Here is a 20,189-nt window from a genome sequence, read left to right as displayed (position 1 = left end):
GGTCTACTCATTTGTTTTTGGAGCGCACTGGTCTACCACCACACTGCCTTTTAAAACTGATCAGCTGTAGGGCGGCCCTTTGAAGCCCCACGGCAAGAGTTTAAACAGTTTTTTTCCTTCTAGCCGATCAGCTGGGACTCGGGAGGCAGTGAATAGATTGGAGGCGGGGCCAAATAAAAGGTAAGAATAATGTGGGGGGGGGGAGAACCCAGCTCCTGAACAAAGAGAACCGGTTCGGTGACGTCATATCGTCACCGCTACCGGCTCGACCGAACCGGGAGGAACCCACCACTGGTGTTCGGAGCCATTGACCCAGCTTTTTTTAAAAGATGGGGAATTTTTCCCCCCACTTTGCATTGCTTAGAAATATGTAATCCTCGGGCCTTTTGATGAAACCGAATATATGCAGAACATGCTGGAAACAAATCCAGACGGATGTGGATGATTATTATGGGATATGGGATTTGAACAGTGGAAAAATAAATCCATCTGCCATCCAGGATTTCAGTCAAACTGTTTTTCCTGGTTACCTAAATGGTCAGTTGCATTGACCATGTTAAAGCAAACATCTAAAAAAAGATCGCTTCCATCGGGAAAAATAAAACACCCTGTTTTGAAAAGAGGGAAGAAAGATAGTTAAGAATACCAAAAGAATGATTGGTCGCACACAGAAGTCATCAGATAAATCTTTGTAATTTCTCCAGGTAGAAAGAATCTCCAACACACAAATTTAAACCTTTAAAAAAAACAACAAAAAAAAAACTACTGTTAGAGAGATTAGATTGGTGGTTCAACCCCATATGAAAACAGATTAATGGATACAAGTTAATCCTCGACTTACGACACCATTGGGACCAGAATTTTCATTTCCTGAGCAAGGTGTTTGTTAAGTGAGTCGCAGCCGAGTTTACAACTTTTTTTTGCCATGGTTGTTAAGTGAAACAGTGCCGTCTTTAAATGAATCTGGCTTCCACCAGATTTGAGAGTTTCCACAAGAGTTTGCTTGTCAGAATCCGGCTGGGAAGGTTGCAAATAGCGATTCCATAACTTTGGAACAGTGCAACTCTTGTGAATACATGCCAATTGCCAAACATTGAAATTTTGTTCATGTGACCTAGGGATACCTTATAAGTCAGGGGTCCCCAACCCCGGTCCATGAACTGGCACCGGGCCGCAGCATGCCAGAAACCAGACTGCGCAAACAACGAAGTCCCATCTGCGGGATGTAGGCAGAACATGAAACCGCAACCCATCAGTTCCACGGAAAAACTTTTCTCCATGGAACCGGTGTTGTGGCCCACTGGTGGCCAGCGGAGCTGACAGCAGAGTTGGACAGTGAGGAGGTTGGGGAGGAACCTGGGCCAGTCCTGGGGGCTGGGGAAAGCTCGGATGAGGACTCTGCATCGGAGGCAGAGAGGGAGATAGACAGCAGGGAGGCAGAGGAACAGCTGGAGCCCGTTCCCAGTGTGTGCATGCACAGAGCTGCCAGAAGACAAGAACAACTCAGAAAGCAGGGTCAATTCAGGAGTAAAGCCACACCTTGGAGATGATTGGCCCCGCCCATAGGAAACAAAAGAGGAGCGGACGGGGAGCGGGCTTTTGCAGGAAACAATTCATTCGTTCGGTAGTTTCAAGAGTGGAAAGTTCTGTTCATGACTCTAATAGACTGTGCCAAGTTTGGCCTTACTCTGCATTTGGAAACAAGTTACGTGGCAGCTTGCCAAGCGAGATAAGGTCTGTGTTGATCAATATTCCTTTGAAAAACTGTTTGGACACGCCTTGCTGACTGTGAATGAACGTAATTCACAGTCGTGTAAATAAAAGAGGTTTTTGCCAGGACCGATTCCTGCTTCCTGCTTTTTAAGGGAGCCTAGGTCAGAACAAATGGTCCCCGCTGCCCAGAAATTTGAGGGCCACTGTTATAAGTTGCTTATTTCAGTGCTGTCGTAACTTTGAATGGTCACTACATAAATGGTTGTAGCTCGAGACTGCTTCTACTTTGTGTATAGGTCATGCTCCACTGACAATCGTTCGTTAGTGATGGTTCAAAATTTAAAATTTTGAGTCCTGGCAATGGGCATGTATTTATGATGGTAGCAATGTCCCTGAAACCTTGAGTTATGACTTTGTAAGTCAAAACAGGTAGTCCTCAACTTATAACCATTCATACAACCGTTCAAAGTTACAACGGCACTGGAAAAAGTGACTTGTGTCCCGTTTTTCACATTTATGACGATTGCAGCCTCCCCGTGGTCACGTGATCAAAAGCTCGGCAACTGGCTCATACTTACGACGGTGGCATGTCCCGAGGTCACGTAATTCCCCTTTTGCGGCCTTCCGACCAGCGTCCAACAACTGCAAGGGTTCACTTAACAGCCGTGGCAAGCAAGGTGATAAAATGGGGAAAAAACTCATTTGTCTTCCTTAGCGACGGAAACTTTGGGCTCAGTTGTGTGGTCGTTAAGCCGAGGACTACCTGTACTCACAGACTTCTTGGAAGTAAGTTAAGGCACAATGGAATATTGTCTCCTGCATTTTGATGATGGTATTCGGCCCCAATTTATTGTGAACTGAAGTCCTCCGTGTGAATACCAGGACCCACCCCTGATAACTAAGGATTGTTGTGATGGCAAGCTCTGACAGGCCCCCATATAGAGATCCTAGTCACCCACTAGCTACATCTGGCCATATGTTTAGGCAAAGACATCCAGTAAAGTCACAATAATCTACATCATGGCCCCATCAGTGCGATGACATCCTGACATATAATACCACTTCCCTCCAAGAGCCCCGGTGGCGAGGATGCAGTATTGCAGGCTAAATTCGGCTGACTGCCGGCTGACTGCAGTTTGGCAGTTCGATTCTCACTGGCTCAAGATTGACTCAGCCTTCCATCCTTCCGAGGTGGGTCAAATGAGGACCTGGATTGTTGGGGGCAATGTGCTGACTCTGTAAACTGCTTAGAGAGGGCTGGAAAGCACCAAGAAGCGGTATATAAGTCTAAGGGCTATTGCTATACTGGCCGTGATGGCGCAGTGGTTAGAATGCAGCATTGCAGGCTAACTCTGCCCACTGCCAGGAGTTCGATCCTGACCGACTCAAGGTTGGACTCCAGCCTTCCATCCTCCCATGGTCGGTAAAATGAGGACTTGGATTGTTAGGGAGGGCAGTATGCTGACTCTGTAAACCGGTTAGAGAGGGTTGTGAAGTGGTATATAAGTCTAAGTGCTATTGCTCTTCCTTTTCCCCTTCTTCCTTCCTTCCTTCTTTCCTCCCTCTCTCCCTTCAGTGGTGCACAGTGGTTAGAATGCAGCATTGCAGGCTAACTCTGCCCACTGCCAGCAGTTCGATCCTGACCGGCTCAAGGTTGACTCAGCCTTCCATCCTTCCGAGGTGGGTCAAATGAGGACCCAGATTGTTGCGGGGGCAAGAGGCTGACTCTGTAAACCGCTTAGAGAGGGCTGTAAAAGCACTGAAGCGGTATATAAGTCTTAAGTGCTATTGCTATTATACCATGTGTGCAGAGGACAAAATCTAATAATATTCAACGACGGATCTGGATTAACTGTTCTGGGGGTGTGGAAGGGAAACCCCATTATTTGTGCATGGCTCAAAGGCACTTATATGGGGTTTTTTTTTATACATGGGTGCACACACATTTTAAGAAAGTTCAGTGACGGATACACGCATGAAAAGAGTGGCATGCATAACTGATTTCTTAGATCAAGCATCCTCCATTGTGTTTTGACATCATGACATAAGCCCTAAAATACAGGTAGTCTTCAACTTACAACCGTATTTCACTTACGACCGTTGTAGCATCCCCAGTCACGTGATCAAAATTCAGACACTTGGCTACTGACTCGTATTTATGACGGATGCAATGTCTCGGGGTTACGTGATCCCCTTTTGCGACATTCTGACAAGCCAAGTCAAGGGGGAGGCCAGATTCACTTAACCACCGTGTGACTACCTTAACAACCGCAGGGATTCGCTTAACGACGGTGGCCAGAAAGATTGTAAAATGGGGCAAAAGTCAACTTAACGTCTCCCTTCGCCACAGAAATTTGGCGGCTCCATTGTGGTCGTAAGTTGAGGACTACCCGTGTTATTTTTCAACCTAGGTTCGTGCATCACACTAAGCGAAACGCAAGGGAACCATCCTGCAGCTTTGCGGGAATTTGAAAATCCGTCCAGTTCTCGCTACTCGGAGTTTACGCGCTGTGAGAATCAAGGAAGAGAAAAACAGGAAGCGGATGCAGAGAGTCCTTCCCGCCCAAGGATGCAACTTCTCTTCCATTATTCCACGATGAGCGCGATCTTTTTCCCTTCCGTGTTTTTTCCCATCTTCTTCTCACACAGAGGGCCGTCCCGCAGAGGTCCCTCCCAGCTTTTTCCTCCTTCGGTGATCAGCAAGAAAATAAATCTTTTGTTGGCTTCTCCCAAAATGGAGAGTCTACACAGCCCTTCCGTCACAGATCTGCGGGCTTCTTCATTTCTAGATCTTCTTCGTCCTCTTTGTACTGACTGGGGAACATGCTGCTTCCCACCAAGGTCGCCACACCTTCAGGCTCAGAGTCCCCGGGCAGCGACAGAGGGACGGTGATGCCCGAATGGACCGAATAAGCATCGAGCAAGAATTCCTGTTCTGCTCTCTCTGCGTAGTTCGTAGCAGAAGGCAGGACCACGTCGCTCAAGCTGGGGCCGCCGTAAGGTGAAAATCCGGGAAACCGACCAAATTCCTCAAAGAGATCCGGCAGCGTGATACGTTCCATGCTGGGTAGGAAACCCCGGTCTTCCGGAGACAGCAGGGAGAAGTCTGGAAAACGAAACAAAATTTGTGAGTAGGATTCGGGGTTTAGCGAGCCCAGGAGTCGCTTAGCCATTGGAGTTTGGCTCCCTTTGTAATAGCGCTGCAACAGTACAGGTAATCCTCGACTTACGACCACAATTGAGGCCCCCACCCACTTTTTGTTGCTACGGTAGACCATGGTTAAGTGAGTTTTGCCTGGTTTTATGACCTTCCCCGCCACAGTTGCAAAGCGAGTCGCTGCCCTTGTTCAGTTAGTAACCCAACGAAGGATTAACTGACATGGGGATCAATTTTGTATATCTCGTTTTTTCTACGTTTTTCACTTTTCTTCTTTATACCGTAACTGCTATTCTAATAGCAAATCCTTCGTAAAAGTTACTGCATTAGATTCTTGATTAAATTATCTTTCCATTGATATATAATTTTATGGTACTACTCCCCAAAAAAGTGGTGTTATTAGCTAGTTTTAGAAAATATACTTTTCCCAAAATTTTTCCACAATTTTGGCCACTCCTGTAGTGTGGGACTGAGCAAGGGACGGGGAGATCACACACTGACCTGCTGAAGGAGTCAAGTTGAAGTGATCCAGATAGTCAGGCTTCTTCTTCTTCCTTTTTGCTTCAATCCCATGAGGATCTGGAGAAGTAAACAGGGCATTAACATATGGCCACCAGGGTCAGATTTTCCCAGATATGCCCCAAGCCTGCCAACTCAGTTCTAGGAACACCTTTATGGCAAGAACAAACATTCCTGAGGGTACCCAAGAACAAAACCGAATTAAAAGATGGAGGAAGGAGACCATCAAGCTAGGAATAACACTAAACGAGGATCTGTGTCAGCATTGCAAGAAATACAGCCATTTCAAAGCAGAAATCCGAGGCAGGTTGATTCCTTAAAGAATAGGTTTATTTGGAAATACCATCTTGGCCCAACCTGGTGGAAAGCCAGTTCTGAATATTCCCGCGCTTTCCACAACCTTAAAAGAAAAAGTTTCCACTCTTCTCAGAACAATAAATCACATTGTCCAATCTGGATATTAGCTGGTTGCTTGGTTACATCTCCTCCTCCTCTGGCCAGCCAGCTGTTGGATTGTCTCTGACTCACCAGAGAGCTATTCTGTTTTGTTTACCAAGCCCCCTCTATCACTACCCCCCTTCAGCTCCACGCTGTGTCAGCCTGAAGCCCTGAAAAAAGCAACGGCCAATCCAAGTTGGCTTCGGGCCTGACATCCTGGCTGAAGGATCCGATCTCCCTTATATTACTTGGAAGACCCTGAATAGGTTAAGGGTTGGAGTGTCTTAAGCATGAGACCAATATGCTCGATGCAGGTTTTTAGAGGATAACAACAGGCTGTGTGAATGCAGAGAGACTCAGAGCCCAGCCTATCTGCTGATACGTTGGCTACTACCAGAAATGACTTATTTTTGGCCAACGACAAAGCCAAGAAGGTGGCTTCATTTTGGCAATCTAAAGTTGGATCTGGATACCGAAGAAGAAGAAGAAAACAAGAGCAGGTTATCCTTCGTTCAAGCACCGGAGAAATTGGGCGATTCAGGCAGTTCAAGTGAGCGTAAAGTTTTATTGCAAGATTAAGCTCTCTACTACAAGAATCTGGCCAACCGGCAGTTAAAAAAACCGAGGAGATAAGAGAGGCATTCAAGGTGGTCTGGACTTAAATTTCTTGCGGGCTCGCAAGGACACGTGACTGATGACATCTTTGACCCCTCCCTTGGGCTGAGGGGTCAACTCCTACCCTCAAAACGACACTATAGAGCACTGCACACCAAGACAACTAGACACAAGGACAGCTTTTTCCCGAAACGCCATCACTCTGCTAAAGAAATAATTCCCTCAACACTCTCAAACTATTCACATTAGGCTGCATTATTATTGCTATTGGTCTTCTCGTCATTCCTGTCGCCCATCTCCTCCCACTTGTGATTGCATGACTGTAACTTTGTTGTTTGTATCCTTACAATTCATATTGATATTGATTGTTTCCTAGTATGATTTGATTGCTTATTTGTACCCTCGGACTATCATTAAGTGTTGTACCTTATGATTCTTGGCGAGTGTATCTTGTCTTTTTATGTACACTGAGAGCTTATGCACCAAGACAAATTCCTTGTGTGTCCAATCACACTTGGCCAATAAAGATTGCTATTCTATTCTATTCTATTCTATTCTATTCTATTCTATTCTACTCTACTCTACTCTACTCTACTCTACTCTACTCTACTCTACTCTACTCTACTCCACTCTTATTCTATTCTATTCTATTCTATTCTATTCTATTCTATTCTATTCTATTCTATTCTATTCCACTCTTATTCTATTCTATTCTATTCTATTCTATTCTATTCTATTCTATTCTATTCTATTCCATTCCATTCCATTCCATTCCATTCCATTCCATTCCATTCCATTCCATTCCATTCCATTGCATCCCATCCTATCCTATCCTATCCTATCCTATCCTATCCTATCCTATCCTATCCATCCCATTCTATTCATCTCCTACAATCCCGTTTCTACCGGCACAATGTTGCACTGCTTTTACACCCCCCCTCCCCCCCAAGGATACACACCTGGACCAGAAAGTTCTTCCAGGACATCAGGCATACCTTGCTTCCGTTTTTTGTTGATCCGGTATGTATCTGTGTAAAGAAAGAGCTATTCATTTATTCTGAGATACCTTACTCAGGTGTTCTGCCCCAGCTACGGACCCCAAAGAACGCAGCACACACAAAGTCCGTTCAAACCTTAGTTTACTGAATAAACCAGTCTTTTACAACAACCGCTGTTAATTAATTGCATTAACAGCCGCCAAGAATTCAAAGAATAATAACTGAAAGCTTACAAACCGTCCCTAAACGAATGGCGGTAAGAGACAGCTTCTCCGATTCCTGCCTCACCTGTGTCTTTGGGCAGGTAGGTGAACGGGAACGGTTCGCTGGAAACGCTGTCCGTCAAGCGGCGCAGGTACACCTCCACTTCCACGGGCTCCAGGATGTCCAGGTGTTGGTAAGGGGGGGTCTTGAAGACAATGGCAATCTGCCGATGGACGTCCGCTTGGGAAAAATCAGCTCTGCCCTCCCAAGCATCTTTCCGGAAAACGACGGAGATGTCTTCTGCCAAGTAAAGATGGAGAAACAACGATTAGGATGGCTTGGTGGGAATCAAATTCAAGGAATCTAAATTCTCCGGCACTTCTTTGGCTGCTGTGTGAACCAAGTTTCTCACGATTAGCAACTTGAAGACGGGTCTATAATAATTCGCCACGGCCGACTCATCACAAGGCAACTCGATGCGGGACAAGAGTTACTTACACTAATGTCAAAGCAATAATGGAATGGATTATTTACATAATAATTATTTATCTAATGGATTATTTATATTATTTATAATAATAGCATGGGGCTGCCACAAACAAGAGGGAAGCGAAGCTATTCTCCAAAGCACCTGAGGGCAGGACAAGAAGCAATGGGTGGAAACTAATCAAGGAAGAAGCAACTTAAAACTAAGGAGAAATTTCCTGACAGTCAGAACAATTAATCAGTGGAACAACTTGCCTGCAGAAATTGTGAATGCTCCAACACTGGAAGTTTTTAAGAAGATGTTGGATACCCATTTGTCTGAAGTGGTGTAGGGTTTCTTCCTAAGCAAGAGATTGGACTAGAAGACCTCTAAGGTCCCTTCCAACTCTGTTATTTTATTATTATTTACTTTATTCATTAAACATGAAACTCAGTCAACTGAATATTCAAAAATGCATCACAAATACCATTGACTGGTGCTAATGGTTGATACAGGTTGCTGCCAGCTTCCTAGGTATCAACCAAGTACCTTCTTAAGATGTACAATGTTCCAAGTAGCACACCTGCCTTTGCTCCTCTTTTAAGCCTTATGGGAGGGGCCAATCATCTCCAGGCCTTACTCCCAAGTCGTCCCTTTTGTTTTGACTGTTTGTGCCTTCTGGCAGCTCTTCTCATACATGCACTAGGAACAGGCTTCTGTTCCTCTGCCTCTCTGATGTCCAACTCTGGAGGCTCCAGAGTCTGTGCCTCACTCCCAGATGGCCCTGGTCCCATCTCTGCCTCCAACACAGAGCCCTCATCCAGGCCTTCCCCAGACTCCAGGACTGGCCCATGTTCCTCCCCAGCCTCCTCACTGTCCGACTCCACTGCCAGCTCCGCAGGCTGCTGGCGGACCACAACAAATACTCACTTAACAACTGTCTTGCTTTTGGGTGCAAATGTGGTCATAAGTCGAGGACTATCTGCACTTGTTGTTCCAGGCCTAAAACTATAGAGGCGACCTAATTTGATCAAATTAGTAGAAGTGGGGGGATATATAAGACTCCTGGTGTTCCCCCCTCCTCCCAAATACCTTTCTGGACTTTGTCACACAGCAGATAAAATTCTTCGCCACCAGTGCAGCTTCCATGTTCTTTGTTCATCCGGTAGATTTTGAGCTCGGACGTGTTTGTGGATTCTGTGCAGACAGAAAGTGAAGGAATTAAAAAAAAAATAATTCCCACTTTGTAAACGAAGGCAAATAAACCTATCCCAGGATCATGTTGCAGGAGCTAATCTGAGTCAGTCATAGGGACCAGAGCAGGGGTGGGTTCTAAATTTTTTAAATACTGGTTATGTGGGTGTGGCTTATTTTGTGGGCGTGGCTTGATGGTCATGTGACAATTATTTAGGATTTAGTAGAGGTACTGGTCTACCAGGCTTTTAACTGCTTGCAGAGCTGTACCGGTCTACCCATTTATTTTTGCAGGCACCGGTCTACTCATTTGTTTTTGGAAGCACCGGTCTACCACCAAACTGCCTTTTACCACTGGTCAGCTGTAGGGCGGCTCTTTGAAGCCCCACGGCCAGAGTTTAAACAGTTTTTTTTTTTTTAATTTGATTTATATGTCGCCCTTCTCCGGAGACTCAGGGCGGCTTACAATGCGTTAAGCAATAGCCTTCATCCTTTTGTATATTTATACAAAGTCAGCTTATTGCCCCCACAATCTGGGTCCTCATTTTACCTACCTTAGAAAGGATGGAAGGCTGAGTCAACCTTGAGCCTGGTGAGATTCGAACTTGCAGTAATTGCAGGCAGCTGGTCTTAATAACAGGGTGCTTTAGACCACTGTACTACAGGCTCTTATCCTTATCCTTATAGCCCATCAGCTGGGACTCAGGAGGCAGCAATAGATTGGGGGTGGGGCCAAATAAAAGGTAAGAATAACAGGAGTGGGGGGGCCAGGTGGGGGGCAGAACTGCTTCGGTGACGTCATATCATCACAGCTACCGGCTCGGTGGAATGGGGCCGAACCGGAAGGAACCCACCACTGGACCAGGAATTTAGTCTTCCGATTTTTCGGACTCGTGCTGGAGCCCATCCTCAGGGAACCTCTATGGCAGTGATGGCGAATCTTTTCGGCACTTGAATGCCCAAACCAAAACGCATGTGTATATGCGCGCACCGAAGGACTGGAAACGCGAAGACCAGCTGGCCGGTGGGTGCAGGCCTATTTTGGGGGCCGTTTTCAGGCCATTTTGGGGGCAGGTTTCAGGACGTTTTTGGGGCTGTTCTTCAGCCGCTTGCTGGGCTGTTTTTCCAGCCATTTTTGGCCCAAAAAACAGCCCAGAAAATGGCCCCCAAACCAACCTGTTTTTGGCCATTTTCTTGGGCCGACTTCAGGCCGTTTTCTGCTGCTCTGGCACCCGCGATGACCAGCTGGCCGGTGCACATGTGCACACTGGAAGCCAGAAGAGCAGCTGGCAATGGCGCGCATGCCCACAGAGAGAGCTCGGCATGCCATCTCTGGCACACGTGCCATCCCGGATCTATGGAGATTCTCAGTCATCCAGATGTTTCAAAGGTGCTTTTTGAAAAGGCAACTGGACTATGTTTCTTTTTCCTTTGAAGGTAGAAGAAGACATTTTGCTTCTCATCCAAGAAGCTTCCTCAGTTCTGGCTGGCTGATGTCAGAACTAATCCTTCCGTCCCAGCCGCTTCCATCCATCCAGAACTGAGGAAGCTTCTTGGATGAGAAGCGAAATGTCTTCTTTTTCCTCAAAGGAAAAAAAAAAATACAGTCCAGTTGCCTTTTCAAAAAGCCCCCTTGGAATATCCTCAGGGAACCCCTCTCTCTTTGAGAGCTGCATCCAATGAAATTTCATTTTAATGTGTGCCAATGAGCACACATTCATAGTGACAATAAAGTTAAAGTTATTCTAGTTAGTTGTTCTCCATGCTCCAGTCTGGAAAGAGAGAAGTTCCCTGATATTGGTTCCAGCATGTGCCCCAAAAGTTTGTGGCTGATGAGTGTTGTGGCCGGCCAGCAGGGCTGGCAGCAGATTCGGACAGTGAGGAGTTTGGGGAGGAACATGGGCCAGTCCTGGAGCCTGCGGAAGGCTCCGAGGAGGGCTCTGCGTCGGAGGCAGAGAGGGGGCCAGGGCCGTCTGACAGTTGTCAGCTGCCTTCGGAGTCGGACATCAGTGGGGTAGAAGAACAGCTGGAGCCTGTTCCCAGTGGTCGCATGCGCAGAGCTGCCAGACGAAGGGAACAGCTAAAGAACCAGGGTCGACTCAGAAGTAAGGCCACAGGTGGACAATGAATGGCCCCTCCCAGAGGGAATAAAAGAGGAGCGCAAGGGGAGTGGAGTTTGCAGGAGACAACTTAGTTCGCTTAATTGGTTCCTGACTCTCTGAGACTCCTTGCCAAGTTTTGAAGATATCGGCCTGGCAGCTCTCCAAGCCAGATAAGGTCTGTGACTGTAAATTCTCCCCTGAAAGACTTTGCTGGATGTGAATGAGAGGAATTCACAGTAACTTAATAAAAAGGGGTTTTTTGTCGGGACAAGGAGTCTGCTTCATGCTCTTGGGAAGCCTCGGTCAGAACAATGAGCGACTGAGATTGGATCCAGCAGTAGGTATCTTGTTGCTTGTCAACTGCCCCCTCTTCCTCCATCTTTCAAAACACACACACACACAGGTTCTATGTCAGGGAAATGCTGATTTGCAGAGAACACTGCCGAGATTTCAGTACATACCCCAAACATACCCGGGGGAACAAAACCTATTCTAATGTCTAGGGTCATTTCATGGAGGGACAGGGGAGAGGACAACAGCAGAATAAACTAAAAAATAAAATCCCACCACAATTGTGTGACTGACGATGCACAAAGTTTCTTTTTTATTGACCACCAGATAACAAATACAAGACCAACCTTGGCAAGTTTTTTTTTCTTTTCATAACACATTTTTCACTAGAAAGAAAAAAGCTATTTTCACGGTCTGCACTTCTGTTTTCTATTTTCCGTTTCAAAACCAAATCACTAAAAACAGCCCTTTCTTAGACCACCATTTCCTGACGGGGTGTTTTTTTAGGGTACATACAACTCTGAAAAAAATATATTAGAACTCCCCCAAAACAATGAATAAGGGCATCAGAAACAGCATTGCCTTCCTAACTTCTGGCGACTTCAAAAATTATTTAATAACTTGCCCATAGTTTTTTCCTTCCTTCCTTTCCTTCCACCCTCCTTCCCTCCCTTCCTCCTTTCTTTCCTTGCTTCCTTCCTCTATCCCTCCCTCCATCCCTTCCTTCCTGTCTCCCTTTCCTTATGCCCTCTCCCTTCCTTCCTTCCTTCCTTCCTGTCTCCCTTTCCTTACGCCCTCTCTTTTCCTTCCTTCCTTCCTTTTCTTCCTCCCCCTCCTCCTATCCTCCCTTCCTTCTTCCTCCCACCCTTCTTCCCTCCCTCCCTCCTTCCTTCCTTCACTTCTTCCCTCCCTCCTTCCTTCCTTCTCCCTCCCTCCCTCCCTCCTTTTTCTTCCTTCCTCCCTCCTGTCCTTCCTTCCTTCCTCCCTCTCTCCCTGCCTCCCTTTCTACTCCCTCTATCCCTCCCTCCATCCTTTCCTTCCTTCCCTCCCTCCTCTTTCCGAACCTTCCACCCTCCTTCCCTTTCTTTCCTTGCTTCCTTCCTCCCTCTCTCCCTTTCCTTATTCCCTCTATCCCTTCCTCCATCCCTTCCTTCCTTCTCCTCCTCCCCCTCTCCTCCCACCCACCCTCCCTCTTTTCCTCCCTCCCTCCCTTCCCTTCTTCTCCCTCCCTCCCTCCTTTCCTTCCTTCTTCCTTCCTCCCTCCCTCCTTCTCTCCCTTCCTCTCCCTCCCTCCCTCCCTCCCTCCCTTTCCCCAGCTTGAAATAACTCTCGGTCTCTCCCTTCTCTTTTAACTCTACCTACTTTTGTCAAAGATGGGTTCCGAGAGGACGGGGCTCAGATGCCACATTTTTCCCATAGAATCCTGATAAGAGGCCTGGAAACAGATCCGCACCACGTTCATGTCAACCTCTTGGTGATTCTTCAGGGAACCAGCTACACCGACAGAGCAAGAGAGGACAGTGAATAGTAGTACATACTATACATATAGGAAGAAGAAAAAAAAAACAGCCCCCAGGACGGTGGTTTTTAACCTAGGATTCATTCAGCACATCCTGGGGGAAATCGAGAAATTTGTTATTGCTTGGAACTTAAGGATCCAGTTTGCAACTGCTTGTTAAACAGTCACAAAAGGGGATTACATCACGTCATAACTTAGAACAGAGGCTAAGCGATCGATCATAAATTGAGGATTCCCTGTTTCAAAAACCAACTTCATTGCTTTCTCCAACCTGACTTCACAAGACTTATTTTGGGGCAGAGAAGGGAAGGGAAGGGAAGAGAATGTGAGATGGAATGGAATGGAATAGAATGCAGAATTAGGAATAGAATAGAATAGAATAGAATAGAATAGAATAGAATAGAATTCAGAATTCAGAATTCAGAATTCAGAATTCAGAATTCAAATTCAGAATTAAAATAGAATATAGAATAGACCTCAGAATTAGGAATGGAATGGAATGGAATGGAATGGAATGGAATGGAATGGAATGGAATAGAATAGAATAGAATAGAATAGAATAGAATAGAATAGAATAGAATAGAATAGAATATAGAATTCAGAATTCAGAATTCAGAATTCAGAATTCAGAATTCAGAATTAAAATAGAATATAGAATAGACCTCAGAATTAGGAATGGAATGGAATGGAATGGAATGGAATGGAATGGAATGGAATAGAATAGAATAGAATAGAATAGAATAGAATAGAATAGAATAGAAATGAGTACACTTAGGAGAGGAGAATTCAGAATTAAAATAGAATATAGCTCAGAATTAGGAATGGAATAGAATAGGAGTAGAGATGAGTACAGAATAGAGTAGAATAGAATAGAATAGAATAGAATAGAATAGAATAGAATAGAATATAGAATTCAGAATTCAGAATTCAGAATTCAGAATTCAGAATTAAAATAGAATATAGAATAGACCTCAGAATTAGGAATGGAATGGAATGGAATGGAATGGAATAGAGTAGAGTAGAGTAGAGTAGAGTAGAGTAGAGTAGAGTAGAGTAGAATAGAATAGAATAGAATAGAATAGAATAGAATATAGAATTCAGAATTCAGAATTCAGAATTCAGAATTCAGAATTAAAATAGAATATAGAATAGACCTCAGAATTAGGAATGGAATGGAATGGAATGGAATGGAATGGAATAGAATAGAATAGAATAGAATAGAATAGAATAGAATAGAATAGAATAGAATAGAAATGAGTACACTTAGGAGAGGAGAATTCAGAATTAAAATAGAATATAGCTCAGAATTAGGAATGGAATAGAATAGGAGTAGAGATGAGTACAGAATAGAGTAGAATAGAATAGAATAGAATAGAATAGAATAGAATAGAATAGAATAGGAATAAATAATAATAGAATAGGAATGAAAATAATAAGAATAGAATAGAACAGAATTCTATTGTCACTTTAAATGGACACTAATCAGCATACATTAAAATGAAATTTTCGCTGCATTCAACTCTCAAAGCAACCGTTGTGCCTACACCTAAACACACACGCAAGAGAGTTTCTTCTCACCTTTGAAAGGGTCAATTCCCAGTTGTAGCTTCTTCTCTATGGATTCTTCTATGTCCTTCTTCTTCACACACTGGATCCCCAGGTTGTTAAAGCTATCAAGCAGAGGACAGTTTGGGATTCAAACAACATAAAGTCCACGACGAAAGGAAAGCAACTTACACGATGCTTTTACAGGTAGTCCTCGGTTTCTGACCACTATGGAACCCCAAAACGTCCATCGCTAGGCGAGACCGGCAAGCGACTTTTGCCCCATTTTACGACCTTCCCCGCCACAGTTGCGAAGCGAGTCGCTGCCCTTGTTCAGTTAGTAACCCGGTTGTAAAGTGAATCCGGCTTCCCCACTGACTGGGCTTGTCAGAAGGTCACAAAACGGGATCAAATGATCCTGGGACACTGCAACAGGCATAAGTACATGCCAGTTACCAAGCCTCTGAATTTTCATCATGTGATCGCAAGGATGCTGCAACGGTCATCAGTCTGAAAAAATGGTCATAAATCACATTTCTCAGTGCCGTTGTAACTTCAAACAGTCCCTGAACAAAGGGGTTGTAAATTGAGGACTGGATCGCAGGATCCCGGGACGCTGCGACCCTCAAGCGCCTGAATTTTGACCACGGGGACGCCGCAACCATGGCTAATGTAAAAACCGATCCTAAGTCATTTCTTGCGGGCCCTTGCACCTTCAAAGGGTCACTAAAAAAAAGGCCGTAAGTCGAGGACTACTTCTAAATTACCACATGGCAAACCTTTGGAAATGTTAACCATTTGGACCGGCCAAGGACCGGCTCATAGATTTCCACTGCTCTCCTCTCCTCTGCCTTCTTTGCATCTGCATGTCAGGCACTGGACCCAGCTGTTCCTCCTCTTCCTCATCAGCCACCTCCAGACCTGGCGGCCGTTGACTCTCCATCTGGGGGCTGACGCAGGGGTGGGTTCTAATTTTTTTTACTACTGGTTCTGTGGGCGTGGCTTATTTTGTGGGTGTGGCTTGGAGGTCATGTGACTAGGTGGGCGTGGCTAGCTGGTCAGAGTCATTTCTGGAAGGTCCTCACACTTACAACCAATCCTCGCACTTACGACCCGACTCATTTGTTTGCTTTTAACACTGATCAGCTGTAGGACGGCCCTTTGAAGCCTCCCGACAAGAGTTTAAACAGGTTTTTTCCCTCTAGTCATCAGCTGGGACTCAGGAGGCAGCAATAGATTGGGGGTGGGGCCAAATAAAAGGTAAGAATAACGGGGGGGAAGGGCGGGGGGGAAGAACCGGTTCGGTGACGTCATATCGTCACCGCTACTGGCTCGGCCGAACCGGGAGGAACCCACCACTGGACTGACGGATGGCCCAGGCTCCACCTCTGTCTTTCTCTCTCTGCCAGCTCCATTCCCTCTTCCCCCTCGGACCTCTCAGGTTGCCTTGATGCTGACCCTGACTTCCACGCCTCCTCCTCCTCTGATTCTGGTGCTGGAGGGGCCGGCAGCTGACAGGCCACAACATCAAACTTGATGGTGTGCAGGTCTCCAAATCATCACCATTTCAACACCCCAAACCGTCCGCCCCAGAGTGTCAACTTGCAAAGCTTTCAAGTTGCCATGAGCAGGAGGGAGGGAGAACTGAAGTGCATTCCATACATTCTTTCTGACCGCAATCAGAAGGAGGGTGTTAGGTTTCACAGCCAGCCGAAGTGGTTAATTGGAGAATGTGATTTATGACATGGCCAGAGAGGAGGGGAGAGACAGGGTCCTAGGGGAACGTAAAACTACGTGGGATCAGTCCTAACTGCATCCGAGTATTGCCGGAATGTTGCTCCTAATAAATGAATATATTTCCTTTGAAGTTTGGATCATGGCTCATGAATTAATTAGGGCATCTTTCGGAAACTTGACACAGAGACTGAGCGATATACCTATGCCTGGCATTGATTCGAGGCTTCAGCGTCACTTCACAGAGCCCGTTGCTGCAGTCCTTCCCTACCAGGCTGTGAGGATGGATCCGATAAGGCCAGTCCTTCCAGACCAAGCAAGCCGTCACTTTGACTTCCGGAATCCCCTCAAAGTTCTGCAGCTGGAGAAACAACCAGGTTTCAGATGCCAAATATCCCCCCCCCCAAAAAAAGAAACATTGGGTATGTCTAGTTTGATGAAAAGAAGGATTAGGGGAGACAGGATAGCAGGGTTCCAATAAGGAGCCTTGGTGGCGCAGCAGACTAAAGCGCTGTTAAGTAACACCAGCTGCCTGCAATTACTGCAAGTTCAAATCTCACCAGGCTCAAGGTTGACTCAGCCTTCCATCCTTTCTAAGGTAGGTAAAATGAGGACCCGGATTGTGGGGGCAATAAGCTGACTTTGTATAAAAAAGAACACCGCTTAGGGGGGCCGAAAGCCCTACTAAACAGGTATATACAAAAGTATGATGGCTATTGCTTAACGCATTGTAAGCAGCCCTGAGTCTCCAGAGAAGGGCGGCATATAAATCGAACCAATAAATCTCAGAGGTTGCCCCAAAGAAGAGGGAATCAAACTATTCTTCGAAGCACCTGAAGGCAGGACGAGAAGCAACGGATGGAAACTAATCAAGGAGAGAAACAACCTGGAATTCAGGAGAAATTTCCTGACAGTTGGGACAATCAGTGGAACAACTTGCCTCCAGAAGTTGTAAATGGAGCAACCCTGGAAGTTTTTAAGAAGAGATTGGATAACCATTTGTCTGAAATGACAGGGTTTCCTACCTGAGCAGGGGGTTGGACTAGAAGACCTCCAAGGTCCCTTCCAACTCTGTTATTCCATTCCGTATGTGTTCTGTTGTGTTCTGTTCTACTCTATTCTACTTTATCTTTATCAACCGTTTCTCCTTTGGGGAGTAGAGGCAGTCCTCGACTTACAACCGTCCATTCAGCGACTGTTCAAAGTTAGAACAGCACTGAAAAAAAGTCGCTCCTGGTTTTCGCACTTATGACCGTTGCAGCTTCCCCACAGTCACGTGATCAAAATTCAGGGACTTGGCAACTGGCATGTACTTATGACAGTTGTAGGGTCCCGAGGTCGTGGGATCAGCATTCATTACCTTCCTAGCCGGCTTCCGACAAGCAAAATGGGGGGGGGGGGCAGATTTGCTTAACGACTCTGTGATAGACTTAACAGCTGCAGGGATTCGCTGAACCAAAAACAGCTCATAAAATGAGGCAAAACTTACTTATCAATTGCCTTGCTTAGCCAGAGAAATGTTGGGCTCCGTTGCAGTCGTAAGTCGAGGACTACCTGTACCGCCAAATCTTTCCATCTCTGCGTACAATAATCTCACGGCGGTTATAGTTTATAAAATCAGCGTTTTATGGGGTTTTTTTTTTCTCTTTTATCTATCAGTCCCAAGAGAAAAAGTCAACTTGTGATCCATCTTATTCCAACACCTGGAAAGCACACCTGGATTGAAGCCCTGTCCTGGCTTCTCTGTTCCAAGCCCCTCCCACTGTGGGTGGGGCTTACCCTTTAACTCCACCCCCCCTGCCCACGCCCGCTCACCTCAATGGTGGGCAACGTTTTGTTGGTCTCACTGCTCCCTTCTCCCAAAATGCTCCCGGCTGACCGCCCTTCGCACTGATACCGGAAGCGCATCCCTCGTTGTTTAGGCTGTTCTATAATCACCAGCTCCGGAGGGTCCCGCATGGCATCGTCCAGCGGTTCTGGGGCCACCGTGGGGCACCCCGAAGGGCCAGGCGCTGTCCAAGGAGCATCCAAATCCCGGCTGAGGGGCAGCAGGCCTCTCGGGACCAGCTGGGACCGCAAGGACAAATTATTGAGGTTCTGGGATAACTGTTGGGGGAAGGAATCCTGGGGTGAAGCCGGGGCAGGGGCCCCCGAGACCCCGTAAGTCTCCAGCCCGTTCTGCAAAAGGCTCATCCTTTCAACTCTCTGCATCTCCCCCAGCGGAGTGAAGTCGGTGCTTCTGGGAATCAACTTGGGGGCCCCATTCAACGACGCCCGGGCGGACCCTGGGTCCTCCCCAAAACCGTCTTCTTTAATCAGCTCATCGATGATTGCTAGAAAACGAAGAAGACAAAGCCCAGAGGTTGCAACCAACTCATTCGTCTAAGTTCTGCTTTGTTGGCTAGGCTGCAATTAGCCGACTCCCCCTAAATCATGGCTTGTGTTGTGGCCCACCAGCAGCCAGCAAATCTGGCAGCAGATTCAGACAGTGAGGAGGTTGGGGCCGGTCCTGAAGTGTGGGGAAGGCTCTGATGATGTATATAAAGAGAAAATGTATAAATATGTTAGGAAATGATTTTACCTAACTTCTTGGTTTGGCAATATATCAACCATCAATATAGCTTTAAGACTGCTGTATTGCATCATAGGGTGTCCTGATTGGTTAGCTCTGTAGCCAATGTCCTTAAGAGGGAGCTAGAAACCTGGTTTGTTTCTCTTTGCTGCTCTTTACTGCTGCTTTGCTGTGTTTGCTTCTGTTTGCAAATATAGAAGAACTCTTACTGTGTATGACTACAACGACTGGTAAGAAGACTTTGTTATTGGATTATCCCTGGACTATTGTTTGATATCTACTGCTTTATACGTGTATGACCTGGACTGTTATTGGACTGTGCCTTATTACTATTTCCTGAAAGTAAACACAACTCAGTGTATCTGTGTGTTGGCTGTGTTATTTCCTAACTACTCTCAATCACTTTCATGCGCACACCCTTGCTACTCAGGGGTGATTTCTGCGAATTCCTTAACAAAATAAACTGTTAAAATTTTTTTTTTTAAAAAAAGACATCGTCAGATGATGGTAATTCTGGGTTTTTTTCTTATTTACAGTACATGAAGGATCTCAGCCAGCACTTTGATGGAGATGCAGAATAAGAGCAGAGAGAAAAATTAGAGCCTCAAACCTTAAAATAATGACTCAGTTAGGTGACAAATATCTACTTACCTGTCGCTGGCAACACCCCACTACAACCCCCCAGGTGCTTACCTAATTCATCTGCAAAAGAAAAAAAGGAGAAATATTATTCTATGCGGTGCTATATATTCCTTTTGTCTTCAAACATCCACATCAGCTTCTCGTTTTGCTCAACCGGATTTGAATACAGATGGTCCTCGACTTACAGCCGTTCCATTTACTGACTGTTCAAAGTGACAATGGCACTGAAAAATGTGACTTAAATCCATTTTTCATAGTTATGACCTTTGCAGTATCGCTGTGATCGTGGGATCAAAATTCAGAAGCTTGGCAGCTGACGGCTGCAGTGTCTCTGGGATCATGTGATCCCCTTTGGTGACCTCATAACAAGCAAAGTGTGTGGGGAAGCTGGATTCATTTAATGACCGGGTTACTAACTTATCAACTGCAGGGATTCACTTAGCAACGATGGCAAGAAAAGTTGTAAGATGGGGCAAGACA

The 20,189-nt window shown here is 45.8% G+C and overlaps 1 protein-coding gene and 1 long non-coding RNA gene across 2 annotated transcripts in view; both read right to left on the bottom strand.

The window, feature by feature from the left end:
- Positions 1–676: 676 nt before the first annotated feature.
- Positions 677–18,834, bottom strand: RELB (RELB proto-oncogene, NF-kB subunit). The gene is made up of 9 exons (XM_034438054.3): positions 18,311–18,834; positions 16,699–16,856; positions 14,795–14,886; positions 13,060–13,191; positions 9,203–9,307; positions 7,729–7,944; positions 7,402–7,470; positions 5,372–5,449; positions 677–4,819 (listed from the first exon to the last, which is right to left on the bottom strand). Exons 1-9 carry the CDS (start codon positions 18,704–18,706, stop codon positions 4,473–4,475), a joined length of 1,593 nt encoding a protein of 530 aa, XP_034293945.2. The 5' UTR covers positions 18,707–18,834; the 3' UTR covers positions 677–4,472.
- An 809-nt stretch (positions 18,835–19,643) lies between these two features.
- Positions 19,644–20,189, bottom strand: part of LOC132712433 (uncharacterized) — a 10,983-nt gene continuing 10,437 nt past the window's right edge. The window contains exon 6 of the long non-coding RNA XR_015729442.1: positions 19,644–19,769. This is a non-coding gene — a long non-coding RNA (uncharacterized LOC132712433). The remainder of the gene's footprint in view (positions 19,770–20,189) is intronic.

The sequence above is a fragment of the Pantherophis guttatus genome, chromosome 10 (assembly GCF_059756535.1).
Source record: "Pantherophis guttatus breed Tessera chromosome 10, ASM5975653v1, whole genome shotgun sequence".
Taxonomy (NCBI): domain Eukaryota; kingdom Metazoa; phylum Chordata; class Lepidosauria; order Squamata; family Colubridae; genus Pantherophis; species Pantherophis guttatus.
Note: the sequence above shows the minus strand (reverse complement) of the source record. Positions and strands in the feature narration are given on the sequence as shown.

Coding starts and splice junctions, on each gene's coding strand:
- RELB (XM_034438054.3), bottom strand. CDS start 18,706: ATGCAGAGAGTTGAAAGGATGAGCCTTTTGCAGAACGGGCTGGAGACT. Junction 13,192..14,794: donor GGGAATTGACCCTTTCAAAG/GTGAGAAGAAAC, acceptor CTGTCGGTGTAG/CTGGTTCCCTGAAGAATCAC. Junction 9,308..13,059: donor GGAACCCATCTTTGACAAAA/GTAGGTAGAGTT, acceptor CTGTCTGCACAG/AATCCACAAACACGTCCGAG.